The following is an 18,073-nucleotide window of genomic DNA, read 5'->3' on the forward strand; positions in this document are numbered from 1 at the left end:
CGGTGTTTTCAAACACTATGTTATGTTTACTTTGAATTTTATGATTTTTATGATTTTAACGATGATGTTAAAAGTTATATTCCACATATGAGTTTAAGTTAAGATGACGGTAACGACTTTAAGTAACTGAAATCTAGGGTCATTACAAATAATGATAACCATATTTTAAAAACTTATAATACTAAAATTAATCTACTATCTAAAATAAAAATATGTTTTATATAAGTTCTTTAACAAAAAAAAAAAATAAATTAAATTAAACCTCTATATTTTAGAATTTTTTTTTATTATTATTATCCCTTTTCATTTTATTTATTTATTATTATTGGATATGATAATATATGAGACCTATAATGAGATAACATAATAATATTTGTACTCTCATTCGTATTTACATTTTTATAAATGTTAAATCAACTAAAAATTAAATAATTTTATTACATTTTTTTTTTCAAATTTCGTGGTTATGAGGTAATTATTAAAATGTTATTAGCGTTATGGATTATTCCTCGAGTTTAAGTTAATCTTGATAAATAAATAAAAATTAAATTAATAATTTGTAATGAAGTCTAATTTGGTTGCTGATAAAAATTAAAGGTGAAATGTCTCGATATGATAATTTTCAGAGTGTTTATATATATATTTCCTACTATAATTTTCTGTGACCTAACAATATTTTGAGTTTCTATAATTTTTAGTTGTCCATAATTATATTTTCCATAACCAACTGTATTTTTATTTTATTAATTAAAAGAATTTAACTTTACTTACATTTACTTACCTATTTACTATTTTGGTTGTTTCTTGATGATTGAGTTTAGGTTTCTAATATATATATATTTTTTTTCATATACAACGTTAATAAAATAAATAAATTATATTATAAAAAAAATTCGAGTTTAGATTTTTAATATATATATATATATATATATATATATTTTGTATGAAAGCGCTACAATTAATCAAATAAATAAATTATATTATAAAAAAAATTCGAGTTTAGATTTTCAATATATATATTTTATGCAAACGCTCCAATTAATAAAATAAATAAATTATATTTATAAAAAAGATTTGAGTTTAGATTTTTTTTAGTTTTAATCTTAACAAGAGTTTGTAACACTAAAAAAAATGTCAAAAAGGACAAAATGGGCATTTTATCACTCGGCCCATTATAGGGGTCTTCACGATTCTCTACAGAATACGTGTCAAAGAGAAAATATGAGAAAGAAAGTTAGAGAGAAAATTTGAGAGGGAAAAGTAAATAGCCGGAGTCCTCGTCGGAGAATCACCAACGAAATTCATCGTCTACGGAGACTTACACTTTGAAGCTTCTTCTTAGAGAGAAGAAAGACTCGTGTTGTTGAGGTTCCTTCTTCCTTCAAGATCCGAGAGAAATTCGCAAGGTAAGACTTCGAACGTTACTCTTCAGATCTGCTACCGTCAATAAAATAAATAAGTTATATTATAAAAGAAAATTGAGATTAAGTTCGGACTAGACCACATACAAATTTTTTTACGGTCGAACTATTGAAATTTTGTTTGATATACCAATAATGTTAGTAGCTCTATTGTTTAAAATATATAGTTATGTATCATTTTTTTTATATACATTATAATACAAAGAATATTATCATATTCATATATATATAAGAGCTGAAAATTTTACTTGGTCGCAATTATTTGAGATAAAATATAATATCATTAAAATATCATAAAAGAAAAAAGTAAATTTCATTGGCGGTGAATATAAAGTTTATATAAAAATATATATATATGAAATCGAAATTATTAATAATTAAGCTTACTGAAATTTTTTTAATTAGGAAGATTTGTTAGTCAATAACTTTAGAAAATTGTTATTTTTAATTAGAAAGATTTGTTAGTAACCTTAGAAAATTGTTATTTTTAATTAGAAAGATTTGTTAATAGTTTCTTAAAAAGTTTAGGGCTTGATAGGAAAGTTTAGGAGATTTGTTGTGCTTTCTCCCCTTAGATACTGATCAAGTAAACAGTAATTGAAAACAAGGTTTTTCTCTCCTTACGAGCTCTCTCCCTTCCTTCAAGTTGTCTTCTTCTATTTGTTTCGACATATTTCGATCGTGGATCATATCCAACAGTTGGTATAAAACTCCCAGGATGTCGAAACAAATGTCGTCACCATACAAAGTCGCCGGAGGAGATGTGACAACGATAAGGAGCAGAAGGAAAGGGAGTGTAGCGCTCTAGTGCCCATTACTCACGAAGAGTAACTACGCAACATGGTTGATAAAAATGTGTGTTAACTTACACAGGGCATGTGGGACGCCATTGAACATGGTGATCAAATGAGAAGAGTAAGGACAAGATGACTCTTGTCGCCATCTACCAAGCGGTCCCGAAGGACGTTCTTCTCATGTTGGAAGAGAAGGACTCGGCAAAGGTAGCGTGGAAGACGCTGCAAACAATGAATGTGGGTGTGAAACATGTCATGGAAGCAAATGTGCTGACCTTGAAGATGTTGGGTTTTATGTCATAAAACTCATAGTTTGTAAACAAAGACATATTCTATTTTCAATAAAGTTATTATTGATGTTTATTCAGTAAAGGTTGTTATTGAATAAAGTGAACTTTATGATCATTAATCTAAATCCAATAAACTAAGAACACTCTGGCTATAGTATGATTACTTGAACTATATGTAGAGACATAAGAGTGGATCAAGTTCAAGTATATAGTCAAAATGATCTATAGTATAAGGATAAAGCTGAGTACCTTATTCTGGGGACACTATGGATGTGGCCCACTTTTGTATATGATATAAACAATGTGATCACTAAATTGTACATGTGGAGACATGTGAGTGGGGGCGTCCTATGCAATGAGTATTGCATAAGATCGGACCACGAAGAAAATCACTCTCACTTTATAATGTCGTTTACTATTGAGACTGGTTTTCTTTTCATTCGATGACCTAGGTAACTCGATCTTAATCCTGAGCTAACCATGAACTCTTGTTCATTCGGAATTATCCTTAGATTTGCATGGGTGAGAGTGGCTCGAGTTCGCCGACTCAATAGACCTCCCATTTCAGGGGTAAGACTGGGTGAATAGCTGGGGATGTGGGGTGCAAGATGAAATTCGCTCCTACCCACTTTTAGGGATAAAAGAGAGGTAGTTCCCTCAAGTACTGACTCTAGGTCTTGAAAAAGGGGCCCCACCCACTCATTGGCTTGAGAGGGATTCGGTTTACTGGTTGGACCATAAACCAATTGTTCATTAGAGGATCAGTGAGACATAAGGAACAAGAAGTAACTTTAGGGGTAAAACGGTAAATTGACCCAGCTCTAGTTACGAACAACCTGTGAATGATCGACTTACTAATCATGGTTATATCAAATGGACATAAATATATCTATAGTGAGGGAAGTGCAACTACTAGGCTATAGTGGAGTGTCCTAGTAGTTAACGAATGTTGGTTAACTAGGTTAAAGAGTTTAACCGGTTAATCTTGGATCGTTGGAGCCCATGATCTATAGGTCCATTAGGTCCCTCTGCTAGCTCTATCGGACTAAACCATAGAATAGTGTGACGAGTGAGTTCGAAGGGTTCGAATTCAAATTAGGGAATATGCGCTACATGTATACGATATATTTAACCGTATTTTTGTTTTATTTATGAATTAAATAAAAAGAGAGAATTTAAGATATTTAAATAAGATATAAATATTTTAATCAAATATGTGTCGGAATTGATTGGAATTGGCTTTTGAATTAATATTAAATATTAATTAAATAGTTTAATTAATTATTTAATATTACTTTAATTTGAAATTAATTATTCAAATTAATTGTTTGAATTAAAATGAAGAAAGTCAAAATGTTGACTTTGGAAAAATCCATGTTAGTGGAATTTTGAGGTGTCAAAATTTGGTTTAACCAAACTTGCATGCTTGCCAAATAAACCCTACAAGTTTGAGTGGAATTTTGAGTGTCAAAATTTGGTTAACTCAAACATACATGCTTGCCACATAATCCCAAACATTTGAGTGGAATTTGAAGTGTCAAAATTTGGTGATCTCAAATTTGCATGAACATGCAAACATGACTCTTTAAATAGTGTGATCATGGTACACGGAAGGGGTTCTTCGTTGAAAAAACCTTGAGAAAATTCTCACAAACTCTCTCTTCATATATACTAAATCCCTCCCAAGTTTAGTCACTCACTGGATTCCACAATCCCGTTCTAAGGCCAGAGGATAGTGGAGAAGACACTAGTGGTGGTTCAAAACCGGTTCGTGAGGAAAAAGAAATTTGAACTACAAAAGGTTAGTATTCAAACTCATTAAGTTTTAATACTTATGAACATGCAAGTTATTTACTAAAATTGATGTTCTAAGAGTGCCTAAGATCTAAATTGCTTCCACATGTGCTTATTAACACCATTAGAAAAATGAGTTTGAGGCTATCTGCATGAAGGATGGTGAGTCAATAGACGACTTTTTTCATGAAGCTGACGACGATCATAAGCGGCATTCGTTCATTAGACAACGTGGTGGAGGAGATCTCTATCGTCAAGAAGTTCTTTCGAGCTGTTCCCCCAAGATTCATGCAAATTTTTACCTCCATCGAGCAGTTAAGCGACCTTAAGAACATGTCGGTTGAGGCAGTCGTTGGTTGTCTTAAGGTCCATGAAGAGAGACTTCATGACTACGAAGACAAAGAGGGGAGAAATAGCTCTTACATGAGGAGTGACTCACACGGACGAAAAAGAAAAAAGCAGATGACTCTTCTTTCTCAAGTACGAGGGGACGTGGCAACCATAACAAAGAAAACAAAAGTTGTGGACGTGGTCATGAACGTGGCTGCGGACGTGGTGGCAGAGGAGGTCGTGATACTACCTCACAAACCCATTAAAATGCCAACCCTTAGAAGGACAAGAGTATGATCAAGTGTTACTTGTGTGGAAAATACGGTCATTATGCGAAAGAGTGCCGCAACAAGGAGCGCAATAAAGAGCAAACCTCATGTTCTTGGAGGATGAAGATCCCACATTGATGTTGGCCAAGGAAATGTCCAACGCGTTGATAGAAGAGAAGGTTATGGCGAACCCTTTGATGGAAGGAGAAGACTAAGTGGAGACCAGCACGTGGTACCTAGACAACGGAGCGAGTTACCACATGACCAGAGAGCGAGCAAAGTTCAAGGAACTTGATGAGAAGCTCGTTGGAAACGTGAAGTTTTGCGAGAGATCAATTGTAGCTATGCAACTTGACAGACAATTATTTACCGGCTCGGTAGAGAAACCCATAGTCTATAAAAGTCCATCTTTCTCTCTTTTTTTTTTTTCTTCCAATTAAACCAAAAAAAAAATAATATTCTTTTATATCTTTATATACTATAAATACATTTACCTAACAACATTTTTCTTTCACATAACCTCTCTTTTATTATTATTATATTTTCTCTAAAAATGGTTTAAATTATAACAATTTTACTTTTCCATAACTTCCATCCCTTTATCCATTTTCTTGATAAGTTTTAATGATCTAATATTTTTTATTATCATTATATTTTTCACAACCAATTTAAACTATATTTTATTAATTAAAAAATTTTACTTACTTAGATGGTTAGAAATTTTAGCTCTTCAATAACTCTGTTACCGGCCGCCGTGGTTGTTACTTGATTTTCGATTTTTTAATTTAAATTTTCAATATTTATTTTTTGTAGTAAACTTTAATTTTAATCACGGTTATATTATAAAAAAAATTATTTTATATATATATATGAACTCGATGCATAACAGATTAGGCCAGACCGATAGAAGATATTATTATCGTAATTAAACATGTTTTCATTGTTTGAAAAAGAACATTTTTTACTTTCTCTCATAATTAAATAAAGAATAATACTATAATTTTCGTTGGTAAGTAACAACATTTTGAATCACTTTCCCATCACCACCATCCTCATCCTTCTACTCGTTGATTCAGTATTTTCCATAATTATATTTTACATAACCTCTTTAACTATATCTTATTAATTAAAAGAATTTAATTTTACTTACATTTACTAGAAATTTAGCTCTTACTATTCCGGTGTTGGTTGTTCCTTGATTTTCGGTTTTTTCATGTTGTCAAAGAGTTGAACAATGGTTTTTTTTGTGTTGTCAAAGAGTTAAACAATGAAAATAGATGGCGAGTGCCTAATCGAATTGATCGCGTCAGGTAGGAATCTACCGGTCTGTTCGAATGCTTCAACTGCATACATCATTGGACACCTATCGTGATGATAAACGGCTCATCTTCCCGTGATCTTCTCTTGAATTCTCAAAACTTATGTAGCTCCATTCTCGTAGGGACAGAGAACCCATCGAAGTTTAGATTTCCAATATTTATTTTTTCATATACTTAATCAAACCGTTAATAAAATAAATAAATTATATTATAAAAAAATTGGAGTTTAGATTTTCAATATTTATTTTATTTATTTATTTATGTTTTGATCGTGATCAAGCGCAACAGTTAATAAAATAAATAGATTATATTATAAAAAAAATTCGAGTTTAGGTTTTGAATATATATTTTTTTTAATGTTTTAATCTTGATCCTTAATAAAATAAAAAAGTTATATTAAATAAAAAATATTGTATAGTTAAAATTGAAACTTTTTTTTGGTAAACGAATAATGTTAGTAGCTATATTGTTTGGAATATTGAGTTATGTATCTTTTATATAGATTATAATGCAAGGAATATTATCACTAGCCTAGTTAAGCCCAATCATTATAGGAGAGATTAGGATTCAACAGACACTATATTTACAAAATTAGGATTTTAATAATAAATTTAGTAAAATGATTTAGGAATAAATTTAGAAAAATGATTTCTAGAGTGTTTTGTAAATCTCTCCCAATTGTTACAAAATTATTACAAATTCATTTCAATTATAAGATTTTATTTAGATTTATAAAACTTTTAACTATTTTTAAAAATGTTACTCACACTTTTTATTAACATTTTTTTATTTATTACATTTATATATATATATATATATATATATATATATATATATATATATATATATATATATATATATATATATTTAAATGAAACATTAGTCTATAATTTTTTACGATAAATTTAAAAATAAATAAATATTATTTTTCGTGGTCACATTTTAATGGTCCGCTATTTAAACTCATCAATATTTTTCACACCACAACACACAGAACATTTGTTTCCTCGATCTAATTTTTTTTTAAAAAAAGCTCCATTATTGCTCTCTCCAAACTTCCAATTCTATTATTTTTAATCTTATTCATTAAAAAAAAAGAGTTTTATCTTATTCATTAGAGAAAAAAAAAAAGAGTTTTTATCTTATTCATTAGAGAAAAAAAAAGTTTTTATCTTATTCATTAGAGAAAAAAAAAAAGAGTTTTTATCTTATTCATTAGAGAAAAAAAAAAATGTTATCTTATTCATTAGAGAAAAAAAAAGAAGAGTTATCTTATTCAAGAAAAAAAAAAAAAGAGTTTTTATCTTATTCATTAGAGAAAAAAAAAAGTTGTTTATCTTACTGAAAAAAAAAGAGTTGTTTATCAGAAAAAAAAAAAAAAAAAGAGTTGTTTATCTTAAACAAAAAAAAAATTGTTTATCTTATTCATTCGAGAAAAAAAAAAGAGTTTTTATCTTATTCATTCGAGAAAAAAAAAAGAGTTTTTATCTTATTCATTAGAGAAAAAAAAAAGTCGTTTATCTTATTCAGAGTCGTTTATCTTATTCATTAGAGAAAAAAAAAATCGTTTATCTTATTCAGAGTCGTTTATCTTATTCATTAGAGAAAAAAAAAAGAGTCGTTTATCTTATTCAGAGTCGTTTATCTTATTCATTAGAGAAAAAAAAAGAGTCGTTTATCTTATTCAGAGTCGTTTATCTTATTCATTAGAGAAAAAAAAAAGAGTCGTTTATCTTATTCATTAGAGAAAAAAAAAAGTCGTTTATCTTATTCATTAGAGAAAAAAAAAAGAGTCGTTTATCTTATTCATTAGAGAAAAGAAAAAGTGTTGTTTATCTTATTCATTAGAGAAAAGAAAAAGTGTTGTTTATCTTATTCATTAGAGAAAAAAAAAAAAAAGTGTTTTATCTTATTCCTCAAAAAAAGAAAAAAAAAAAAAAAGTGTTTTATCTTATTCCTAAAAAAAAAAGCCTATTACTTCATATTGTTGCTCTCGGGAAGCTTCTAATTCTATTTTTTTTATCTTATTCCTCTCCAAGCTTCTAATTCTATTTTTTTTATCTTATTCCTCTCCAAGCTTCTAATTCTATTTTTTTTATCTTATTCCTCTCCAAGCTTCTAATTCTATTTTTTTTATCTTATTCCTCTCCAAGCTTCTAATTCTATTTTTTTTATCTTATTCCTTAGAGAGTCTATTACTTCATAGTGTTCAGTGTTGTGGTGTGTTGTAGATGTCTATTACTTCAGTGTTGTGGTGTGTTGTACTGGTTTGATCCTGAGTCGTGGAAAGGATTGAGTTTGCTCTTGAACTCGTAAAAAGAGCGGTGTACCGGTTTGATAGGTCGAGTTTGACTGAACTACTATAAAATTTTAAGTTATGTATAAGTTTTCCTATTTTAAATTCTAAATTTTAAGTTATGTATAAGTTTTATTGTTATTAGAAAAAAAAAATTAATAATTACATTGTTCAAACCCTATTCACCCCTCTGGGTTGTGAGGGTTGTCGTATCGATCCAACAATGTAATTATTAAATTATTTTTTTGAATAACAATAAAACTTATAACATCCAAATTTAACTTATAACATCCAAATTTAAAATTTAGAATTTAAATAGGATTTTTTGAATAACAATAAAACTTATAACATCCAAATTTAAAATTTAGAATTTAAATAGGAAGGGGTTAGAAAATATAACACCGTAGTTTTATAGTGGTTCGGTCAAACTTGACCTACCTCACTCCCCAAGCACCTCTTGAAAATTTGAATATAACTTTTGACTCTTTCCTCGGATCAGAGCCCAACCGCTACACCGCTCTTTTTACGAGTGCAAGAGCAAACTCAATCCTTTCCACGGTTCATGATCAAACCGGTACACAGCTCTTTTTACGAGTTCAAGAGCAAACTCAATCCTTTCCACGATTCAGGATCAAATCGGTACAATTGTCTGAAATCTTATAGAAACACACCACAACACTCTAAATAATAGACATCTCTATCGGGAATAAGAAAAAAAAAAACACCACAACACTAGATAATAGACATCTCAATCACGAATAAGAAAAAAAAAAAAAAAAAAATATATATATATATATATATATATATATATAGAATTGGGAGCTTTCTAGAGAGCAACAATGTAAGCTTTTTAAAAAAAAAATTAGATCGAGTAAACAAATGTTATGTGTGTTGTGTTTTGAAAAATATGAAGAGGTGATGAGTTTAAATAGCGATCAAGTTGTAAAAATAGGAATTGATACGGACCACTCAAACGTAAACCGAAACGTGGACCACGAAAAATAATATTTATTTATTTTTAAATTTATCGTAAAAAATTATAGACCACATGTTTCATTTAAATATATATTATTTTAAATAAATATTAAAAAGATTTTAAATTCATTTTTATTATATATATATATATAGATATATATATATATAACATATTTAAATGTAATAATATGAAAAAAAAAATGGTAATGAAAACGGTGAGTAACATTAAAAGTTTTATAAATTTAAATAAAATCTTGAAATGATTTTGTAATTCAAATAATTATCCTTATGAAAACTAAATGAAATCTTTAAAATTTGTTTCCATTTAAAAGTAACCGAAAACTTTTATAAATGTAATTGAAAACTTCATGTGTTGCTCTACCAAATTTATAAATGTCATATTTCGATTGGTCTATGATGTCAATTTTGCCGCTGGTCCATGATGTCAATTTTGTCACTACATTATCAATTTTGTCACCATATCATCACGTCAGGTATCTTATTTTGAATTTGATTGGTCCATGATGATATGAACCAAGAGACATCAATCATACAATATACTTCAATGAAGATGTGAAGAAAAGGTTGTCAAAATTATCAAAAGATGTTTCAATTCATGCTACATTGAAGAAGAATGTTTGATTGTTGTAAATTTTGGGTGGGTTACAATTTAGAATAATTTAGAGTTACTGTATTTTAAGACTTTTTATTTACGTTACATTTACATAATGGCTAATTATGGTCATTAAATATGAATGTTACAACTTTTGGTATGCCTTTAATAGTTTAATTTTGAGGCTATATAAAGCCATGTATGTTGTATTCGTAAGCAGGCTTGAAAAATATAGTAAAAGAAGCATTTGTGCTTTCTTTAGCCAATGGCTAAGTTTCTTTGCAATTCTATGTAGTTTAGGTTGCATGTAGAATCATTCAAGCTCGACATGATCAATCTTGCTTGTGGAGTGATTCGAATCTCAATCAAGTGTTCTTGTCTTGAGATATTTGATCAACAAGAATCATTCAAGTTATACATGATCGATCTTGCTTGTGGAGTGATTCGAATCTCAAACAAGTGTTCTTGCCTTGAGATATTCGATCAACAAGGTAATCCGAATCTTATTCCCCTTGTATTGATTCCTTATCTTATCACATGATGTCAATTTTGCCACCACATCATCACGTCGGGTATTTGTTTTGACTGGAACTTCTTCGTTTTATCTCTAATTTGAGTGAACCAAAAAAGACGTTGAAATCGTTATTCCTAACCTTACACTGTGGACAAAAATACTCAGAATTGTTAATAATTAAAGGTAGTTTTGTTATTATCAAAACATCAATTAATTAATTAATTTGAGATTAAGGCGAAAAAGCCAATAGTGTTCAAACAATCTGGTATCAGAGCGAGGTTAGTGTAGGTTATCTGATCTCTTGGAATTCTTAGTATGTTATGTGGTTGCGGCTCTGTCTGATCTTCGACATCAGAAACGATTTCTTGAGATTAGTAGTGAGTGAGTTTCTTTTATGTCGTGAGTAGTCTATGACTCTACAAGTCTTGTGTCAAAAGAGCTTGTTTGGTATTACTAATGTATAGCCAACATGATGGGTGATTTTCAAATCGTCGAAGGAATCAAGAAACACAACAATAACAACTACAACACGTGGGCAACATGCATGATGTCCTATTTACAAGGATATGATCTTTGGGAGATTGTTGGCGAGTGCGAAACTACCCCGTCAGAGGATGATTCTATTTAAAAGCTCTCTCCTTCAAGTAGTCTTCTTTTATTTGTTTCGACATATTTTGATCGTGGGTCATATCCAACATTTAGTATAGAGCTCCCAGGATGTCGAAACAAATGTCATCACCATACAAAGTCGCTGGAGCGTGGGGAGTGTAACGCTCCAGTACCCATTACTCACGAAGAGTAACTACGCAACATGGTTGATAAAAATGTGTGTTCACTTACACAGGGTGTGTGGAAAGCCATTGAACATGGTGATGAAATTGAGGAGAGTAAGGACAGGATGGCTCTTGCCGCCATCTACCAAGCAGTCCCGAAAGGTGTCCTCATGTTGGAAGAGAAGGACTCGGCAAAGGCAGCGTGGGAAACGCTGCAAACAATGAATGTGGGTGTGGAACGTGTCAAGTGTGAATGTTTGCTGAATCACCACACCTAAATGGGGTGAGAGTTCTATTATTTATAATCATTTACATGATATAGAAAATGGTAAATTACAAATAATATGGAAATAGTAATAAAAGGAAAGAATAATAAATGAATGCAATATATTTGCCTTTAATAAGAGGGCAAATATGGTAACCCGTAATGTAAGGCAAATATCTAGATATTTGCCTTATAATGAACGGTCAACTATCCTTAACACCCCCCCGCAAGCTGAGCGTCGGATTTGAACGAACGTGAAGCTTGGATCTGAAAAATTCAAAGAGAGGTCGAGAAATACTCTTTGTGAAGATGTCAGCAACTTAGAGATGAGAGGGTACATATTGTGTGCGAAGTTTGCCAGCGATAACAAGTTCTCGAAGGAAATGATAATCTAGTTCAACATGTTTGGCCCGCTTGTGAGAAACGGGATTAGAGCTCAAAAAAATAGCACTTTTGTTGTCAAATAAGAGTAAGGGCTACTGTGAAATAGGGACCTTGAGGTCATGCAAAAGATGCGTAACCCAAAGAAGTTCAGCAGCGGTTGTGGCAAGAGCACGATACTTAGATTCACAGCTGGAGCGTGAGACAGTAGGTTGCTTTTTGGCACTCCAAGAAACCAGATTGTTACCAAGATAAATAGAATAGCCGGATGTAGAACGACGAGTATCGGGACAACCAGCCCAGTCAGCATCCGAATAAGCGACTAGCGTACTAGGAACAGTGGATGGACGAAAGGTAAGACCAAAGTGGAGTGTTCCTTTGACATAGCGAAGAATACGTTTGACAGCAAGAAAGTGATCTGCAGTAGGGGGATGCAAGAATTGACTGACAGAATTGACAACATAGGCAATATCTGGACGCGTAATAGTCAAGTACTGAAGGGCGCCAACAAGAGATCTGTAGAGAGTAGGATCAGAGAAAGGAGAACCATCAGCAGTCAGGTGTTGAGAAACAACCATGGGAGTGTGAACTGGTTTGCTATCGAGCAACTGAGCACGAGTAAGAATATCTCGAGCATATTTTAACTGACTAATAAAGAGACCATCAGGAGTGGGTGAAGCTTCAAGACCAAGAAAATAACTGAGAGAACCCAAATCTTTGGTAGCAAACTCAGAATGAAGCTTGCAAGTAAAGCTATCAATAAGAGATGAGTTGTTGCCGGTAACAATAATGTCATCAACATAAAGAAGCAAATAGATAATGTTAGATTGCTGATGAAAGACAAAAAGGGACGTGTCAGCACAACTGCAAGAAAACCCAAGTGTGAGAAGAAATGAGCTAAAACTCTGAAACCAAGCACGAGGAGCTTGCTTTAAACCATAGAGGGCTTTCTTTAATAGACAAACATGAGTGGGAAATCGAGGATCAATATACCCAGGAGGTTGTTCCATATGAACACGTTCAATAAGAGTTCCATTGAGAAAAGCATTCTTGACATCAAGTTGTCGAAGAGGCCATTTATTTGTGACTGCAATAGAAAGCACAACACGGACAATGGTAGCTTTGACAACCGGACTGAAAGTGTCAGTGTAGTCAAGACCAGGAACCTGATTATAACCTTTGGCAACAAGACGAGCCTTGAAACGCTCGACGGAGCCATCAGGCAAATATTTAATACGAAACACTCATTTAGAGCCCACCATGTTGGTGTTGGCAGGGCGAGGAACCAAAGTCCAAGTATCATTTTGTTGTAATGCTCGAATTTCTTCATCCATGGCAGCCTCCCAAGCAGGATTCTTAGCCGCAGATTTGAATCCTTTTGGCTCAGTGGATGCAAGAAGAGCAGAAAGAAGTTCAAATGAGCCCAAAATACCAAGATTTGCTGGATGACGAGTCTTGAATATACCAGCTTTGGCTCGTGTGATGATAGGATGAGTGCCCAAAGAAGAGAAATCAACAGGAGGTTCAATAGAGGTCGAATTAGAAGTCGAGGGTGGCAAAGTGGAACCTGCAAGAGAAGTATCAACCTGCACAGACTCATCTACAAGGTCAGAACAAATATCACACGGGGATGAACTGGATCGAGGAGTTTGCGGTGATGAAGTGGTAGGGGGGATGAATCAATATGATGAAAATGTGGTTCTAAGAAATTTGAAATAGGAATAGAGGAAAGAGGTTGGGTCTCGGAGCTAGGGATAGCAGGAAAGTGAGTTTCATCAAATTGAGCATGACAGGTGATATATAGCTTAGTGGTGGCGGGATCAAGACAGCGAAACCCTTTATGAGCAGGACTATAACCCAAAAAAATACAAGGAATGGTGCGGGGAGAAAGCTTGTTAGGCATATAATCACGCAAATAAGGATAAACACGACAACCAAAGGGAAGAAAATTGTCATAATGTGGAGTGTAGCCATAAAGGAGTTCAAAGGGTGACTTACCTCCAAGAAGTGGAGTAGGCAACCGGTTGATAATATAAGCTGCAGTGCTGAAGGCGTCAACCTAAAAACGAGAAGAAAGATGAGAGTGAAAGAGAAGGGCCAAGCCAGTCTCAGTCACATGACGATGTTTTCTCTCAGCACGACCATTTTGAGCAGGTGTATATGGACAAGAGAGTTGATGGTGGATGCCAGAATTACGTAAATGAGTTTTGAAACAAGTACTAGTAAATTCGGTACCACCATCGCTTTGAAATACCTTGATACGAGAAGAATATTGATTTTCCACAAATTTTTGAAATTGAAGAAAAATATCAAAAAAATCAGATTTAAAATTTAAAGGGTAAAACCAAGTGAATCGAGAATAATCATCAATAAAAATAACATAATAAAGGAAACCCGAATTTGATTTGACGGGAGAAGGACCCCAAAGATCACAATGAATAAGATCTAACACATGAGACGACCTACGTTCATTGCGGGAATAAGGCAATCGATGACTTTTCGCAAGCTGACAAGTATTACATAATGATGGAGAAGGCAATAAAGACGTAAGAGAAAGATGACATTTTCTATTTAAAAAAGAAATAATAGAATGATTCACATGACCTAGACAAGCATGCCATAACTCATATGAAGCACGTAAAGATTTGTTTCTAAGGGCTGAAATAAAAGCAGAGTTGCCGCGCTCCAGCACATATAGCCCTCCATCTCTTTTACCGGTTGTCACCACCCTTCCTGTTTGACGATTCTGGATAGTAATAAGATTATTAGTAAATGTAACGGAGAGAGGAAAATCAGACGTTAATTTACTTATGGAAAGAAGATTTTTAGTGAGGTGAGGGACAACCAAGACATCTAACAAGTGAATATTTGGAACAGGAGAAAGAGTATCGGTGTGGGTAATGGGTAGGGATGCACCGTTTCCTACAATCACAGAGTCCTTACCCGTGTAATTTTTAGACTGATCCAAAATAGATGGGTCGGCAGTCATATGGGCCGAAGCTCCAGTGTCCAGAAACCAATCAGCAGCATCGGGTCCAGCAATAGAACATGACGTGTTAAAGGCTTCAGCAAGGTGAGCATGAGAAGAATTAGGTCGAACATACCGTTGGTTGCATGGTCAGCATAATGGCCCTCTTTGCGGCATATTTGGCAGTGAGGTGGTCGACGACCTTGACTTGAGTGGGTTCGTCCTCGATTAAAAGAGTTGTTTTTGTGAGAATAAGAACGACCTCGCTGGTTGGTAAAGAAAGCAGGGTGACTTCCATGGGTGCGACCACGATTAGTGACTGTGAATGCTGTAGGAGTGGAGTTAGAGGACTCAAGGAAGAGTTGAAACAACTCAAAACTTTCAGCTTTAGAGACTAAATCTGCAAAACAGGGGATAGAGGTGAGCCATCTGAGCAGTAGAAAAAGCTGAAAATTCGGTGCCGAGTCCACGAAGGAACCAGTGCACTTTATCAATGTCCTCGACCGGTCTGCCAATGGCATGAAGTTGGTCACAAATTTTTTTGAAGGCACGGGCATACTCAGCAACAGGTTTGGTGCCACGTTTCATCAACTGCAAGTCATCCTTGAGTCTCAGTTCACGAGCTTTCGACTGATGGCTGAACGTAGTTTCCAACGCAAGCCAAACATCACGTGCAGTAGAGAGACCAACGACAACATCCATGGCTTTCTCAGTGAGAGAGGAGAGCAGAAGACAGAGAAGTCGTTGATCGGCTGCTCTCCATGCCAAATATTTGGGGTTGAGTGTTGAAGAGGTTTCTGGTTCAAAGCGAGGTGGTGGAACCATAGTTCCATTGACATAGCCCAGCATGTCTTGACTCTCAAGAAGAGGGAGAAGTTGGCTTTTCCAAAGAAGATAATTGGAGGAAGAAAGTTTCATGGTGATCATATGGATTAGAGTATTGAAAGGAAGAAGATGATAAGAAGATTCGGAAGCCATAGAGAAGAAAGGATCAGGGTTGTTAAACCGAAAGGGCTCTGATACCATGTGAATGTTTGCTAAATCACCACACCTAAATGGGGGTGAGAGTTCTCTTATTTATAATCATTTAGAGGATATAGAAATATGGTAAATTACAAATAATATGGAAATAGTAATAATAGAAAATAATAATAAATGAATGCAATAAGAGAGCAAATATGGTAACCCGTAATGTAAGGCAAATATCTTATAATGAACGGTCAACTATCCTTAACATCAAGGATACAAAGGTGTTGACCTTGAAGAGTGAGTTCGAGGCTATCTGCACAAAGGACGGTGAGTCAATAGATGACTTTTTCCATGAAGTTGACGACGATCGTTAGCGGCATTTGTTCATTAGACAATGCGGTGGAGGAGAGATTTCGTGACTAAGAAGACAAAGAGGAGAAGAAATACCTCTTACTCACACACGAGGAGTGACTCATTCACACTGACGAAAAAGAAAGAAGCATATGACTCTTCTTTTTCAAGTACGAGGGAAAGTGGCAGCCATAACAAAGAAAACAAAGGTCGTGGACGTAGTCATGAACGTGGCTGCGAACGTGGTGGCAAAGGAGGTCGTGACAATACCTCACAAACCCATGAAAATGCCAACCCTTAAAGGATAAGAGTATGATCAAGTATTACTCGTATGGAAAATACGGGCATTATGCGAAAGAGTGCCGCAACAAGGAGTGCAATGAGGAGGCAAACCTCATGTTCTTGGAGGATGAAGAGTCCACATTAATGTTGGCCGAGGAAATATCCAACTGGTTGATACTCAATAAAGAGAAGGTTATGGCGAACCCTTTGATACGAAGAGAAACTTAGTGGAGATCAACATGTAGTACCTAGACAACGGAGTGAGTAACCACATGACCGAAAATCGAGCAAAGCTCAAGAAACTTGATGAAAAGTTTATTGGAAAAGTTTATTGGAAACATCTAGATCAATTGTATCATACAACTCAAATATCTATCTTATTTAGACATAAAATTATTTACAGGCATAGATAAACCATTCTCTATAAAAGTCCATTTTCTCTACTCTCTTCTCAAATTAAACTAAAAAAATAATATTTTCTTTCTTATCTTTTAGGTTGTCATCTTCCTATTGGATACTATCAATTTTTTAACCAATACATGTACCTAACAACATTTTCTTTCACATAACCTAATTTTTTTTATTATTATTATATTTTCCTTAATAAATGATTTTAGATTAGATTTTTAATTTTTTTTTTCTTTTCTAAATTTTAATTTTGATAAGTTATATTATAAACAAAATTTAGAAAAATAATTAATTTTATATATAAGCTCTGCACCATACAAATTTCTCACTTTTTTTTCAAAATTTAACCCAAAAAATAATATTCTTATCTCTTCTCCTTTACTAATTATTTAATCTAATTTTTATTAATTATTATATTTTTCGCAATCAATTTAGAGTATATTTTAATTTTATTAATGAGAAGAATTTTACTCTACTTACCTTTACTAACAGGCGCTGTGATTGTTACTTGATTTTCGATTTTCAAGTTTAAGTTTTCAATATTTTTTTTCTTAAACTTTAATTTTAATCAAACTTTATATTATAAAAAAAAAATTAGACAAACAATTAATTTTATATATGAACTCTTAATAATATGCCCAGGCCAAGACTCGGCCAATAGGATGTTAATATCGTAATTGAACTAAACCAAATTAAACATGTGTTCATTGTTTGAAACAAAACATTTTTCTACTCTCTCTCAAAATTAAATAAAAAATAATATTATAATTTTCGCTATCCCGCTATTGTTACTTGATTTTCGAGTTTAGGTTTCCAATATTTATTTTTTTCATATACTTAATCAAACCTAATAAAATAAATAAGTTATATTGTAAAAAAATCGGGTTTAGATTTTCAATATTTATTTATTTATTATTTTTATTATTATTTATTATTATTATTATTTATTATTATTATTATTTTTTTTTTTTTTTTTTTTTGTGTATGTTTTGATCTTGATCCACAGCTACCGTTAATAAAATAAATAGATTATATTATAAAAAATTCGAGTTTAAGTTTTC

General features: G+C 32.7%; 1 protein-coding gene across 1 annotated transcript; it reads right to left on the reverse strand.

Annotated features, from left to right (window-relative positions):
• Window positions 1-12,129: 12,129 nt before the first annotated feature.
• LOC147790923 (uncharacterized) lies at window positions 12,130-15,851 on the reverse strand. Its single transcript, XM_087127870.1, has 8 exons — window positions 15,464-15,851; window positions 15,139-15,402; window positions 14,951-15,097; window positions 14,634-14,767; window positions 14,033-14,093; window positions 13,294-13,634; window positions 13,053-13,200; window positions 12,130-12,452 (listed from the first exon to the last, which is right to left on the reverse strand). Exons 1-8 carry the CDS (start codon window positions 15,849-15,851, stop codon window positions 12,130-12,132), a joined length of 1,806 nt encoding a protein of 601 aa, XP_086983996.1.
• Between the last annotated feature and the right edge of the window lie 2,222 nt (window positions 15,852-18,073).

The sequence above is a fragment of the Cucurbita pepo genome, chromosome 10, assembly GCF_057944985.1.
Source record: "Cucurbita pepo subsp. pepo isolate OVF chromosome 10, ASM5794498v1, whole genome shotgun sequence".
Lineage (NCBI taxonomy): Eukaryota > Viridiplantae > Streptophyta > Magnoliopsida > Cucurbitales > Cucurbitaceae > Cucurbita > Cucurbita pepo.

Excerpts from the sequence above, each read along its gene's own strand:
- LOC147790923 (XM_087127870.1), bottom strand. The coding sequence starts at position 15,851 with ATGCTGGGCTATGTCAATGGAACTATGGTTCCACCACCTCGCTTTGAA. Across the intron at positions 13,635-14,032 it reads GCCTACTCCACTTCTTGGAG|ATGAGTCTGTGCAGGTTGAT; the intron begins GTAAGTCACCCT and ends CTGACCTTGTAG. Across the intron at positions 13,201-13,293 it reads GCCCTGCCAACACCAACATG|GTTCCTGGTCTTGACTACAC; the intron begins GTGGGCTCTAAA and ends GGTTATAATCAG.